This window comes from Hyperolius riggenbachi, chromosome 1 (genome assembly GCF_040937935.1).
Source record: "Hyperolius riggenbachi isolate aHypRig1 chromosome 1, aHypRig1.pri, whole genome shotgun sequence".
NCBI lineage: Eukaryota > Metazoa > Chordata > Amphibia > Anura > Hyperoliidae > Hyperolius > Hyperolius riggenbachi.
This window is the reverse complement of record NC_090646.1, coordinates 141,217,219-141,233,162: the sequence shown is the minus strand read 5'-3', so window position 1 is coordinate 141,233,162 and position 15,944 is coordinate 141,217,219. Positions and strand designations below refer to the sequence as shown.

The window sequence follows — 15,944 nt, the reverse complement described above, 5'->3', positions numbered from 1 at the left end:
TATTGGCTAACTTGAAGATATATAAGAGTAAGCTTTTGGCTTTTTAGCCTTCATCATACAGGATTCAGTCTGACGAAGGCTCAAAAGCAGAAAGTGTACTCTTATATATCTTTAATTTTGCCAATAAATGGTATCATCCTGATTCAAAACTTTTTGCTTTTACCATGTCTGATCGATACTTCTGATCGATTTTTGGTCAAAATCAACTGAAAGTGGATTGATTGGACATTTTAGGGGAAAAGGTTCTCTTTAGATCAATTCAATCTGCAGGGAATTGAACAGGAAAATCGATAATTGTATGGGCACCTTTAAAGCATTAAATAACAATATAGAAACGTTATGTTTCCTACACGGAGAAACAAACAGGCTTCAATTGTAACTTTAGTTTTAATCATCTGGAATCAATTTAAAAGCAAAACATTTGGCTTACGGAAATAAAAACATTCCTAGATGTTTAAAAATAAATAAATACAAAATCAGATAATGCTTTCAAATGCATCCGACACATAACAGAGCCACATGCATACCTTGTCTTCATCATCCATCTCTCGGGTGTCAGAGCTTTCATCTCCTTCTAGCATTTTCCTGGCCTAGGGGAGAATACCAGAATAAAGCTCTACAACATCTGCACACTACTAATATTTCATCTGCACATTTATAAACATCATATCTACAACAGTTGTCATACAAGCCTTGTGGAATAGCCATTAATGCTTCATAAGACTAAAAAAAAAAAGCTATGAAAATACATAAAATCTTATTGTACTGCCTATGATGGATAGAAGTGTTTTACCAGCAACCAGAGCAAGATTTGGCTTATAGGGATGCTTCGGTTTAAAAAGTACTAACTTTTCATTTTGTATAATCCATACGAATTTAAAGGGAACCTTAACAGAGTGATATGGATGTTTCCTTTTAAATAATACTAGTTGCTCGTCAGTCCTGCTGATCTCTTTGGCTGCAGGGGTGGCTGAATCACACACCTGAAACAAGCATGTAGCTAATCCAGTCTGACTTCAGTCAGAGCACCTGGTCTGCATGCTTGTTGAGGGGCTGTGGCTAAAAGTATAAAGGCTCATACACACATCAGACTATAGTCTTTGGAAAATGAAAGATCACAGACCAATCTTACCACCCTTCATGTAGTATGAGAGCCATACCTTCACAGTCTTTTCTATGGAGCTGAACTCCCCATCAGAAAAAAATCTTTGCAAGATGCTGTACAGACACAAAAAAATCAGTATCTGCAAAAGATTTGTTCCTGCAAATTGCATTCATAGTCTATGAGATCTGCAGATCATCATACACAGCTTGTTTAACTGACATTCATCTGCAGATCTGAAAATCCATCCTGGTGGATCTGATCAGCAGATGAATGTCTGTTAAACAAGGTGTGTATGATGATCTGCAGATATCATAGACTATGAATGCATTTTGCAGGAACAGATCTTTTGAATGTCTACAGCATCTTTGTGTGCAGCATCTTGTAAAGATTTCTGATGGGGAGTTCAGCTCCATAGAATAGACTGTGTAGGTATGGCTCTCATACTACATGGAAGGGGGTAAAATTGGTCTGTGATCTTTCATTTTCCAAAGACTATGGTCTGATGTGTGTATGAGCCTTTAGAGACACAGGATCAGCAGGAGAGTCAGGCAACTGGTATTATTTTAAAAGGAAAAATCCATATCCATCTCAGTTTAGGTTCCCTTTAAAGGATACCCGAAGTGACATGTGACATGATGAGATAGACATGTGTATGTACAGTGCCTAGCACACAAATAACTAGGTTGTGTTCCTTTTTTTTCCTTTCTCTGCCTGAAAGAGTTAAATATCAGGTATGTAAGTGGCTGACGCAGTCCTGACTCAGACAGGAAGTAACTACAGTGTGACCCTCACTGATAAGAAGAGAAAGAAAAAAAGGAACACAGCATAGTTATTTGTGTGCTAGGCACTGTGCATACACATGTCTATCTCTTCATGTCACATGTCACTTTGGGTATCCTTTAAGACCGGTTTATTTCAAGGCTATCAGGACTTTCTAGCACTGGTAAATAGATTATCGGGTATAAATATTACAAAAATATTTTGCTTTCCAAAGCATATTTAAAGAAAGAGAAGACAATTGAAAATGAGTGCAATATTATCAAGTTATCAAAATGACCCAATTTGTATTGTTTCATCGAAATTTAGGCCATTTTAAAACCCTGGAAAATTTGTAGCATGAATTATTTTAAACCGGTTGGCAGACAAAAATAGAGTTTCCAAACAGACAAAAAGAATAATAAATATTTTAAATAAAATTAGGTACCATATACCATATTTTTCGGACCATAAGAGGCACCTGGGTTTAGAGGACAAAATCCAGGGGGAAAAAAAAAAATGCTAAACTTGGTGCGTCCGTGGTGCAGGGGCGCCTTGTGCATCTTCTCCCCTCAATCCCCCCAATTATCTCCCCTTGTATCTCTTGTGTCCTTTTCTGTCCCTCCTGTGTCTCCTCTGTTCCCTGTCTCTTCTGTCTCACAGAAGACACTCCTCCATTGCCTTCCACGTCCTCCTGTCTCCCCGTTTCTCCTCTGCCCCCTGCGTCTCTTCTTTCTCCCTGTGTGGTTTTTGCCCCCACCCGTCTCTTCTGTTCGCCTGTGTTTCCTCTGCCTCCCCCTGAGTTTCAATAGTCTGGTGATTCCTCTGTTCTGTGTCCTATTTCCCCACATCTCTTATACCCCCTTATTCCTGTGTTTTCCCCGCTTCTGTGTCCCCATGTCACCTGGTCCAGGTGTCCTGTGAGATACTCACATCTCTTATGTTGCCATGTGTATCCTCAGTGGCCTGTGTTGCGTGTCCCTGTGTCCTCCTCCCCGTATCTACATGTCCCCATGTGTGTAGTGCCCTGCGTGCCTGTCTCCATGTTTGCCTTCCATCTCCAACGCCCGTTATGTCTGTTCCTCTTTTGCCCTCCGGTCCCTGTGTCGCCTGGTCCGGGTGTCCTGTCAGATACTCACCAATCAGCTGAAGATGAAGAGCAGTCCCGCGACGAGATGCAGATTCACGTGATCGTGTCCAGGCTGATTCCAGCTTCACAGGACTTTCTTCAGCTTGAGCCAGTGCTGCACGGCCAATCAGATGGAGATGCTGCAAAACGTCCATCCAATCACCGCCGCCTTCTAGAACAGGACTCGATGATCCTATAGGCGGAACCAAAGCGCCATTGAGCCAGGGATTGGATGGACGCATCTCCATCCGATTGGCCGCGTGGCGCTGGCTCAGGTTGAAGAAAGTCCTGTGAAGCTGGACACAAACACGCGGCTCTGCATCTCGTCTCGGGACTGCTCTTCATCTTCAGCCCGGACACGAACACACGAATCAGCCTGGACACGATCGCGTGAATCCGCATCTCGTCACGGGACTACTCTTCATCTTCAGCTGATTGGTGAGTATCTGACAGGACACCCGGACCAGGCGACATGGGTGCCGCAGGGCAAAAGAGGAACAGACATAACGGGCGTGGGGGAAGGCGAACACGGAGACAGGTGCGCAGGGCACTACACACATGGGGACATTAGATACGGGGAGGAGGACACAGGGACACGCAACACAGGCCACTGAGGATACATGGGGGATATGAAGAGAAAGTGAAAAAGGACATGGAGACAGATGGGACACAAGCGGCAGACCCATCCACTTATGGGGAGCACCTTCGGACCATAAGACGCAGGGACTTTTCCCCCCACTTTTGGGGGAGAAAAGGTGCGTCTTATGGTCCGAAAAATACGGTATGGAAAATTATGACAAAGATCAGAAGACACAATTAGTTGCTGCTTCGCCAGTTAAGTGGATCCCATCAACCCAGTTTATGCTATATTATCCTGCACAGCCCACCACATATTTAATGTTATTATTAGCTCTCAAAAATTGATAATCGCTAGCTCTGCCTCACTACCCAAGAAACTAAAGCACTGAAGAATATGTATCAGAATACAGCCATCTTTGCCATAAAGCTATTCTGTCTTCAGCTGTTATATGATAGCAATACATATTCTCCTTTATTCTAGTAGAGGACACGGGTGTCGATTCACTAACAGAAAAAGCACGAGTAGCCTCCTGTTACTCGCGCTATTTTAACAGCGTGCCTTAAATGTAAGTGGCTACATGCTCACTTGACAGGCAGCCTATTGGGCCAAAGTGTGGGAATCACGTCCTTCAAAGAGACTCAATAACAAAATGTTCAGCCTTATTTCTTCTATCCTATAAGTTCCTATACCTGTTCTAATGTGGTCTGGATTACTGCAGCCTATTCTAGTTGCACAGTCTCTGTAATATATCTAATCTTTTCTTTAGCAACTTTGTCGACTCAGAGAGGAATGCACTGCCTCTGCTGTGATAGGGAGAAGTTATGCACGCCCCCTGCAGGCTCTGTGTGTGGGCTTTGTTTATCCCTCACAGACCGCTCTCTGCTCTCGGTTTCAGCTTGTCTGAGGGGGGAGGGAGCTGCCCATGCTGAGAAACCCTGACTGGAGTACAGATAATTCACTATGTAATAAAAACTTGTAGTTACTGTAATATATATATATATATATATATATATATATATATATATATATATATATATATATATATATATATATATATATATATATATATATATGTATATATATATATATATATATATATATATATATATATATATATATATATATATATATATATATATATATATATATATATGTATATATATATATATATATATATATATATATATATATATATATATATATATATATATATATATATATATATATATATATATATATATATATATACACACATATACACACACACACACCACTTCCTGGTTAGCGCCCGTGTTTTTTGTTTGTAAACACTGCCTAAAACTGGCGATTAAAAGCCAGGGTCGCTGCGAGGAGCGGCGGAACAGCAAAGAGGGATCCAGGTGATCGCAGTGACTCGACTGGTATGTTTATTTATTGTACAAATCGGACAGTACAGATTCTCTTTAAAGTGATTGGACCCGAAGGGGCTCAGGGCAGGACAAGTGGAGCGCTCGTTATTTGCAGGGAGACTGGGTGTAAGTTACTAGCGCTCGTTATGCTGCACTACCCACAGCATAGCGTGCGTTCCTGTGGCTGAGGGCAATTATGCACGCTATGTGGCCAGGAGCACGCGTAGCACGCAGCCACTTACATTTAAGGCATGCTGTTGAAATAGTGCAGGTAACAGGAGGTTACTTGCGCTACTTCTGTTAGTGAATCAACCCCTTCGCAATTGCAGCATGGGTGATTCTCAAACCAAGATCCAGTATATTGCAGCACTGATGAGGGCTGCACAAAATGCATTAGCTCAGTGGGCCACAACTAAGGAACAAGGAAAAGGGGCATATTTAATAAAACACAAATATATCATGGATAAAGGCCATACATACAAACATGCATGTGTTTCCCTACACAGTTTAGCAGCAAGCTGACTACCAAAAAGTGGCACAAACGCAAGCAGAGTATTTCCCTTCAGTGTTCGTCTGAGGAATAAATGTGACAAATTATAAATCTTAAATAGAAAAAGGTTTATGCACCAAAAGGGCTTCATGATAAAAATGTTAATATATTTGATATAAAATAGTGAACCTCTTTGGTGAAGGACTGCAAGGCATCAGTGTCGGACTTGTGTGGGCCACGGCTCTGGACTGAACTGCTGTTATTGTCCAGGTCCTGCATCAGCCTGAAGAAGGCCAGTTCATTGAACAAGACTTCAGATATCTCCACCAGGAGGTCCTCTCCACAGTCCTTCAGCTTCTTGTTGCTGAACTTTGCCAACGAATCCTGGGAAATGCACACGTGTGACCAGCGCAGAAATACATGTATACAAAATAAATGCAAGCGACTCAGCAAGACTGTGTTAAGAGCAGCCCAAGATGTGTCTGTAAGTAATAGTCCTGATCTTCAGTAAAGACATTTCACACACATCCCTTTGATGTATAGCGTCAATAATGACCTTTCAGCCCCAGCATCATTAATACAAGGGGGAGGAGCTTACTGGGAGTGTACTTCACTACATGTGAGAACTCTAATGTAAATGTGCCAGGATATCACATTCCAGCCCTGAGACTGCTGCACTGAAGGTGCACATCACTAAAGACATCAATGAGAAGTACTAAAGCGCATCGTACTCAAAGACAAACAATTATATAGCGATTTTCTCCTGGCGGACTCAAAGCGCTAGAGCTGCAGCCACTAGGATGCGCTCTATAGGCAGTAGCAGTGTTAGGGAGACTTGCCTAAGGACTCCTGCTAAATAGGTGCTGGCTTACTGAACAGGCAGAGCCGAGATTCTAACCCTGGTCTCCCATGTCAGATGCAGAGCCCTTAACCATTACACTGTCCAGCCACTCAAGATGTGGCACTTTTACTTATGTATAGGATTATAGCTCAAACGATGCACAAAACTATTTTTTGCTCACAGCACATTTCTCATTTTCAACCAAGGACAAAATTCACCAGTCAGCTAACATAACATCAGGCTGTGTTCCCCTGCTCTCTGCAGAGAATTCAGCTCATCAGTGCTGGGAACCCCATTTTTCTAATCAAATAAGTGGACAAACTTCATGCTGCATCAGTCTGCATTGTGACTGCTAAGCAGCCCAAAAAGCTGCCTGGGCCAGGTAGCATGCCCAAAATATTATGACTTATGTTTACATGCCTCTAAGCATTCATTGAAAATTTAGCAAGCAATGACCATATCATGCAATGCAGTAACTTGTCACTAGCAATCTAACTGCTTAAAAAAACCATGAAATAAGCAATAAAGAAAAAATTATACATAGAGCTTACTCCAGCCCCCTTTAGGCCCCCCGGAGCGTTCTGCACCAACACAGGGGACGTGCGCACGGGCTCACCCCATCTGCAGATTTACCGTGCAGGCTATCGGAAGATCAAGGCAGGCCAGGAGGAAAGCGTGGGAGCCATCGGACTTAAGTGGGCTGCTCTAAAGAGGTTGCACTTTACATGCTCTCCGCTGCGTCCCGCGGTTTAATTTGACCCAGACTCACGTTTTCCATTAGTGCTGTCCTGGGTGGGAGTGTGGTCTATCTCATTACTGGCCAGTGCATCCCAGATGAACAACATGTGCATACCGTGGGTATTCGCTTCCTCCTTGCTGACTTCAAGACCACACCCACATATGCATTATGCCCCCTCCACATGGGCTTCCTCAGTGTGATTAGCAGTGGATGGGGATAGGGGACGGGGGGAAGGGGGGGGGGGGGATTGGGTTATAGGTACTGTGTGTTTAAAGTTATGTGCCAATACTTGTTTTCAAATTTGTTACAATCCTTGAGCAGCAGGTTGATTGTGTAGTTATTTTATTTTATTGTTTTAGGAGAGTATCTAGTTTGCGGACAGCTGCCTGCTGACCTCCATAGTCTGGTCAAGAGAGATCAGACACACCAGTAATGCTTGGCCACCTGCTATATTAGTTTCTGCTCCAGCTTACTGCGAGGTTCCTCCTGCGTTTCCTCCTCCTTCCCAACAGGAGTATAAAAAGATAAAAGTTCACAACTCACATTAAATACGAATCACATCAAACGTATCCCAGTACAGCTGTCTGCAGGTAAAATGCATAGGAAAGCCAAAAGCCAAAAGGACGGTAGCTACAGGAGAGAAGCCTACCTGTAATATGCTGCCCAGCTGCTTGTGGAAAAATTTCACAAATTCTTTGCTCTCATCGTTCTGCTGTGTTAGAGTGAGGACCATTCTCCTAATAGAGGTCAGGAGATGGGAGGAACAAACCTCCTCCATATGTTCCTGTCAAAGCAGAAGACAATGGTCACCACAACAGTTTTTTGCCCTTATGAATACAACATAACTGACTCTGATAATAAGTTAACCATACTATCTGTACCTGTTAAGATGTTTCTCCAGGCCCTCAGCAGATGTCTTCCAAAAGAAGGACTCAGATATGTAAAAACCCTAACTGCACTGCCTGTGGCAAATCTAAAATGTACGTTATTTAAAAGCCTAGCTGAAAAGTTCCATATAAAAAGCATACTTCATGTTTGCAGAGAGTGTTATCCGGAGAACAGACACACATCAGAAGTAAGTATTCTTTGGAGGGCAGCATAGGTGCCATCTGCCACACAATATATGCTAGTGTTATATCATCTTAGCACAGCACTGGAGACCTCTCCAGTTTTCACAGGTGACTACAGTCCTGGCCAAAAGTTTTGAGACTGTCAAAAATATTGGAAATTAGAAAAGTTGGTGCTTAAGTTTTTATAATAGCAATTTGCATATACTCCAGAATGGTATGAAGAGTGTTCAGATGAATTGCATAGTCCTTCTTTGCCGTGAGAATTAAATGAATTCCCAAAAAAACCTTTCCACTGCATTTCATTGCTGTCATTAAAGGACCTGCTGAGATCATTTCAGTAATCGTCTTGTTAACTCAGGTGAGAATGTTGACGAGCACAAGGCTGGAGATCATTATGTCAGGCTGATTGGGTTAGAATGGCAGACTTGACATGTTAAAAGGAGGGTGATGCTTGAAATCATTGATCTTACATTGTTAACCATGGTGACCAGCAAAGAAACGCGTGCAGCCATCATTGCGTTGCATAAAAATGGCTTCACAGGCAAGGATATTGTGGATACTAAGATTGCACCTAAATTAACAATTTATAGGATCATCAAGAACTTCAAGGAAAAGGTTCAATTCTTGTTGAAGGCTTCAGGGCATCCAAGAAAGTCCAGGATCGCCTCCTAAAGAGGATTCAGCTGCGGGATCGGAGTGCAACCAGCGCAAAGGTTGCTAAGGAATGGCAGCAGGCAGGTGGGAGCGCATCTGCACGCACAGTGAGGCGAAGACTTTTGGAAGATGGCCTGGTGTCAAGAAGGGCAACAAAGAAGCTACTTCTCTCCCAAAAAACATCAGGGACAGATTGATCTTCTGCAGAACGTATGGTGAATGGACTGCTGAGGACTGGGGCAAAGTCATATTCTCCGAAGAAGCCCCTTTCCGATTGTTTGGGTCATCTGGAAAAAGCTTGTCAGGAGAAGAAAAGGTGAGCGCTACCATCAGTCCTGTGTCATGCTAACAGTAAAGCATCCTGAGACCATTTGTGTGTGGGGTTGCTTCTCATCCAAGGCAGTGGGCTCACTCACAATTTTGCCCAAAAATACAGCCATGAATAAAGAATGGTACCAAAACACCCTCCAACAGCAACTTTTTCCAACAATCCAACAACAGTTTGGTGAGGAACAATGCATTTTCCAGCACGATGGAGCACCGTGTCACAAGGCAAAAGTGATAACTAAGTGAATTGGGGACCAAAACGTTGAAATTTTGGGTCCATGGCCTGGAAACGCCCCAGATCTTAATCCCATTTAGAACTTGTGGTCATTCCTCAAGAGGCGGGTGGACAAACAAAAACCAACTAATTCTGAGAAACTCAAAGAAGTGATTATGAAAGAATGGGTTGCTATCAGTCAGGATTTGGCCCAGAAGAAGATTGAGAGCATGCCCAGTTGAATTGAAAAAGAAGGGCCAAACTGCAAATATTGACTCTCTGCATAAATCTCATGTAATCTTTATATATCATTTCCAAGTGTTCCTGCGTCCATCCCTGTGTCAGTGCTTTTTTGCACTGCGCATGTTCAGGGACAGAAGCAGAGACACTGCCGAGAGCCGGAGAAGGACGGGGCCAGAAGGGGCAGGCGTGTGTGTGTGTGCGTGTATGCATGCATGCGGCGGGCGCGCATGGCGGATTTGTGACAGACCTAGTCCGTTTTAAACGGGCTAAGGTCACTAGTTGTCAATAAAAGGCTTTGAAACGTATAAAGTGCTTATAATTATATTTCAGTACATCACATAAACAACTGAAACAAAGATCTAAAAGCAGTTTAGCAGCAAACTTTGTGAAAACTAGTATTTTTGACAGTCTCAAAACTTTTGGCCAGGACTGTTGTACATGAACATGAAGCTACTAAAGGAATTCTGGGAGTAGGATAATGACAACAATAATGACATCAGCATCATACTAGTAAAAAAAAAAAAAAAAAAAAAAAAAACTAGAGGCTTTTTTTTTTTTTTTTTATTTGTATTGAGCAGCTTTCCTCTTAATAGGCAATGGCCATGTTGAGAAAGAAGCAATCTACTTTTTTTTTTTTTATTCATCTAAAACAAAATGTCCACAAACAGCGAACTGCAACACAGCAAACTACAGTCACTTGAATAGGCTACTTGGCTATCTATACAGTAGCAAATCAAGTTGATCACCATTTTACAGACATGACGATCACAGGAAAATGGTGAACGTTTTTAAAAAGTTGTGACCTGTTGAGCTGACCATCACTTTCATCAGTACTGCAATCAGTTGTGTCTGGTGATCACATAATTAGCACCATTATAAACAGTACCATGAACGGCTGTGTTACTGCCCACACAAAGATGACATGTTTTAGGGCCCATTTCCACTAGCGTAGTGGATGTGAGGCGATCGCAGCATCGCTTCGCATGTCCCCCGCAAGTACTTCTGGTTGCCATCCGTACAACCGGATGCGGCGTCATGCGGCTTCCTGTCGGTGGCTATGGGTACTCGGATGCGTGCTGCGGGAAACTGCAGCATGCTATCCATAATTTCCCATACGTCGCATCACGTAGGTAAATTCGCGTCAATGGAAACTACTCCATTGATGTGAATTGGTTGCAGTTTCCATGCGTTGAAATGCAGAGCGGTTTCCACATAGCAACGTGTCTAGTGGAAACGGGCCGTTAACCTGTAACAGGTTCCATTGCTGTTCTCACCTTTAAAAATGGGATGACTTCCTTCATTATCGCCTTGATCTGCCGGTCCAGCTGCTGCGTATCAATACGTGGACAGGGCACTGCAGAAGCACCTTCACTGCACTGTTTTTGCTCCTCTTCATCAAAAGAGGCTTTTCAAAGAAAACACTGCATTAATTATACTTGGAAGGTGCAGTATAACGCACTTTAAAAAGGCAATGAAATGAAAAATTCCAATTAAGTATGTCAGAGTCCCAATTTCTTGCAACTAAGGTTACCGCCAACTGTAATGTCATACAATAGCACACTTTTGTTAATTGTAACAGTTTAGTAGTTACCTTCTATGTTAGAGGCAGTATTGTTAGGCTTATTGCAGCATTCAGCAGCTAAACTATTTTCAGCCTCAGTTTTCATGCGCTCGTACTCCCTCATCCTGGCCAGTGCTTGGTCTAAGTGTATCACAGTGTTTCCTGCAAACAAACCGGTAACATGCTTGGTACAAACAGCACAAAGGGGATTTCCAGCATTACTTTTACTCAGATACCCAAAAGGAACAAGTGAAGCTCAGCTCATAACCATATTGTCTGTCCAAAGCCACCTACAAACCACTGCATCTGTTCAAATTAAACTGCATCAGCAAAGTCCCAGTATCCGGCACAGGCATGGATTGCCTGATGCATGTGCTTGCCGGTTGCTTGAGCACTAACCTCCCCCCTGTGCAACAGAAGCAACTTACCGATTCTCCGGGTGATGTCCTCTACACTTCCCAGTGGCTTTCCGGCGTCCTCTCTGTATGGCTCCCGGGCAGGTTACCTGACCTGCATTGGGTCAGGTGACACACCAGGAGCCATGCATGGACGCTGAAAAGCCGCTGGGAGCTGCAAGACGTGTAGAAGATGGTGCCCGGAGGATCAGTAAATTATTTCTGCCGCGCAAACTGCCAAAGGTCTGCCCCCATTATCCCCTCAGGCAGCCCAGTTTGTTGAGCTTTCCGGATGCATGAGTTCTGGATAACAGGGACTTCGCTGTACTAATATGATGTAATCTATATCGCATGAGGCTAGGAGTCATAGGGCATGCTATTCAGAAATGGTCCTTTAGGGAAACTGCAGTTTACAGCATATAGTAATTTACTGACAAAAGGTAATCTAACACGGTAGTTTCTGTAGTGACGTTTAGCTGCCACTTTAAGGTAAAAAGGCCACCTTATGTCTGTAGACATAAAGCTGTACAAACAACATACCGGTAATATACAAATGAACGGTTATGAACCTTGTTTTACTGAATGTAAAGCTGCAAATATCTGGAAAACCCCTTAGAACTGGTCCAGAGAGTAAGTCCATGAAATCAGGTAATGGAAAAAGCATTCCAACAGGCAGCTGAAATAGTTTTGACTCACCTAGGTCATCAGTTGCAAAAGGTTCAAAATTGGAGGAAGTTGATAAATTGCTCAAGTTATCGCCGTCATTCTGATCACCATCATTGCATGCCTGGCTATCAGGGTTTTTTGAAAACATTTCCTAAAATAAATACGAGAAAAAATGTGATATCCTTTACTTACAGATCATGAAGACGAACAATATAAAAGGTGCTAAAACTGAGGACAAATGTAAAATTCACAAATAAGCATTACTAAAAGAATAGTTCAGACATCTCAGTAAATTTCTCAGCATTTCCTTCTAATGATGAAGGAAACTATATATATTAATAATTTCAAAAACGGATCTTTGCATAGATCAGTAGCGGACTACAGCACTAGTTGTCACTCATCTCTTATTTTGGCATTTTCCTTATTGTTCACGGTGAAAAAGCAAAAAAAAAATTTGTCTGCGCTCACAATCATAATTATACTTTGCTTACAAAGATGCAAGATGGGCCATTTTCATCAATAGAGGCTGCAGGCAGCCCAGACATTCTCTGATTATCAATAGTTCTGCAACAAATTCAACTTTTTTCCCCTCAATAAATCTTTATCAAGAAGTCTGAACACTTAGCGATAGCAACTTTAATTAAGAATAGAGAATGCCTAGACTGAACCAATCAATACAGATTAGGTAAGAGTCTGAGTTTATTCTGGAGGATATTACTACATAGGTAGCCATAAAAAACAAGGCACAAAACGTATACCGTCAGTAGAGGTCTGCTTTAAAGTCAAACCAGCTGGACAAAAAACTGCCGGGATGGCCTCTTGGAGCCGCCTTAGCAGAGAATTTAGAGTGCAAATAGGTGTCCCCACCACCTCATAGTATAGCTCTTTTAGAGGCACAGTCCCTCATTGGGTACATTGTCACTCTCCCTTTCCTCCTCATTTGTCCCTCTTTCAGGATTGATGCACAGAACTATGTAAATATGAGTATTTTATCTACTGAAAAATGTGTTTGACTCTAAACTTTATTCACATCCTTTAAATTGATATATTTCTTATTTTTAAATGTTAATATGAAAAGAAATGAAACGGGATAGTGTGATTTAAATTATAAAACATATTTTTCTTATGAAATCCTTTTATGGTATGCGTGACTAGGGTTTGCTGGGGGGCGTGATTAGAGGTGTGAAAGGGGCGCTGCGTAATATGTTGGCGCTTTATAAATACAATACATAAATAAGGGGCATGGCTTATTTGTTCCTCTTTCTTATCTCAAAAAGTTGGGAGGTATGTCATTGGTTATCAGTGGACACCTGAAAAGCCAGCATAGCTGATGGTATGGGGGTGCTTCAGTTTAGGGTACATGAACTGGAATCGCACCATTACAGGTTTCAGAGCAACACATGCCATCACCCAGACCTCTTGCCTACTTCAGCAAGAAAATGGCCAGCTGCCTTCTGCTCATTTTATAACACCATGGCTCCAGAATGCGAATCAGGGTGGTTAACTGGCCTACCTACAGTTCAGACTTACTGCAAATATCCAGAGCATTAGGGAACGGGAGTTCAGAGAAAAAGAAATCAAACTGTTGAGAAGCAAAACTATAGCAATTGGTCTCCACAGTTCCCAAAGATTTACAGAAAGTTTTAAAGAATACAGTGGTAAACATGTCTCTGTTATCACTTCAACGTGCTGCCATCAAACATTTTTTTTTCCTTTCTTAAAATCATATTAATTCCCAGTTTTAACATTTTCTAATTTGTTCTTTGTACAATTTTTGTTAAATAAAATGTAGGGTTTAAATGAATTGAAATCATAACACTGTTTACATTTTACATAGCACACAAATGGGGTTGTACATATAGCAGTGGCTGGATAGAGTACTGGTTAAAGAGAACCCAAGGTGGCATATGATAATTCTAATAGGACCCAGAGGCATGTCGAGTGCACAATGACAAGCCTCTGGGTCATTGTACAACCGCTGCCAGCCCCCCCTTAAATGATCGCCAGGCTAGCTGGCTTTATTTATGTGAGGCTGTCAGTCAGCCTCGTAGCATCTCCCACTCGATTCCAGGCTCCTCCCCCCCCCCCCCCCCGCTCTCTGCCAATGTGTTAGCTTCCTCCAATAGGAAGCCAAGCCACGACCCAGAAAGTATTTCCTGGGTCGCGTCTTGGCTTCCTATTGGTGGAAGCTGACACAGGCAGCCTGGAATCCAGGCGGAGATGCAATGCTACGAGGCTGACCGACAGCCTCACATAAATAAAGCCAGCTAGCGACAAGCAGATTGCTGCTAGCCTGGCGTTCTAAGGGGGTGCAGTGCGGCGCAGGGAGTGCTAGCAGCGGCGGTACACGACATGCCTCTGGGTCCTATTGAGATTATCATATGCCTATGCCACTTTGGGACCTCTTTAACCTCCCTGGCGTTCTATTAAGATCGCCAGGGCGGCTGCGGGAGGGTTTTTTTTTAATTAAAAAAAAAAATCTATTACATGCAGCCAACTGAAAGTTGGCTGCATGAAAGCCCACTAGAGGGCGCTCCTGACGTGTAATTCTGATCGCCGGAGCCGCCTTCCTTGTTTCGCTTTTCTCGTCGCCATGGCGACGAGCGGAGTGACGTCATGAACGTCAGCCGACGTCCTGACGTCAATCACCTCCGATCCAGCCCTTAGCGCTGGCCGGAACTGATTGGTCCGGCTGCGCAGGGCTCGGGCGGCTGGGGGGACCCTCTTTCACCGCTGCTTGCGGCGGATCGCCACAAGGCGGCGGCGAACAGGTAGCACACGCGGCTGGCAAAGTGCCGGCTGCGTGTGCACTTTTTTATTTGGAGCAAATCGGCCCAGCAGGGCCTGAGCGGCACCCTCCGGCGGTAATGGACGAGCTGAGCTCGTCCATACCGCTAAGGGGGTTAAGGGCTCTGTCTCTGACACAGGAGACCTGGGTTTGAATCTTGGCTCTGCCTGTTCAGTAAGCCAGCACCTATTCAGTAGGAGACCATGCGCAAGACTCCCTAACACTGCTACTGCCTATAGAGCGTGCCCTAGTGGCTGCAGCTCTGGCGCTTTGAGTTCGTGAGGAGAAAAGCCAAGCTTACCTCGGGTAATGTCTTTTCCAGTAGTCCGAGTGACAGCACCCCTCCTATGAGACTTGTCTCCCTCCTAAACTTTGGACAGGAAGCTAGAAGATACAAATTTGCATAACAGGCAGGCAGGAGTAGTATATAAAGATGTTACCCACCAAAGGTATCCAGTTATAAAAAAAGACACGGACAACATATGCTGCTGAAACAATACTTTAATTATCCCCTCTAATAGGGTGGGCCGGAGGGGTGCTGTCACTCGGACTACTGGAAAAGACATTACCCGAGGTAAGCTTGGCTTTCCCAGAACGTCCTCCTGACAGCACCCCTCCTATGAGACGATAAACAAGAACATTATACACTAGGGAGGGACTACTGCCTGCAACACTTTTCTTCCAAATGACAGATCAGTATTGGCTAATAAGTTTAGTCTATAATGTTTCACAAACGTATTTTGGCTGGACCAGGTGGCTGCTCTGCAAATCTGCTCTATCGAGGCGCCTGCCCTCTCTGCCCAAGATGTTGATACGCCTCTTGTGGAGTGAGCTTTAATTGAGGTTGGTAAAGGTCTCCCTTGAGCCCGATAAGCCGCAGTGATAGCTTGTCTGATCCATCTTGCAATTGATGGTTTAGAGGCTTGCCTTCCTTTGAATTTCCCCGCAAACAGCACCAACAAGGCATCTGATTTTCTCAAAGATACAGTCCTTTCCAG

The 15,944-nt window shown here is 43.3% G+C and overlaps 1 protein-coding gene across 12 annotated transcripts in view; it reads right to left on the bottom strand.

The window, feature by feature from the left end:
- Nucleotides 1-15,944, bottom strand: part of PCM1 (pericentriolar material 1) — a 156,060-nt gene that overhangs the window by 14,198 nt on the left and 125,918 nt on the right. For 10 of the 12 annotated variants that reach the window (XM_068278646.1, XM_068278648.1, XM_068278649.1 and 7 more), the window contains 6 exons: nucleotides 12,189-12,309; nucleotides 11,128-11,259; nucleotides 10,811-10,941; nucleotides 7,678-7,812; nucleotides 5,638-5,832; nucleotides 528-590 (listed from right to left, as the gene is read on the bottom strand). In XM_068278646.1, the coding sequence (XP_068134747.1) occupies nucleotides 528-590; nucleotides 5,638-5,832; nucleotides 7,678-7,812; nucleotides 10,811-10,941; nucleotides 11,128-11,259; nucleotides 12,189-12,309 (777 nt within the window). The remainder of the gene's footprint in view (nucleotides 1-527; nucleotides 591-5,637; nucleotides 5,833-7,677; nucleotides 7,813-10,810; nucleotides 10,942-11,127; nucleotides 11,260-12,188; nucleotides 12,310-15,944) is intronic. The other 2 variants (XM_068278654.1, XM_068278655.1) reach the window with 2 other exon arrangements.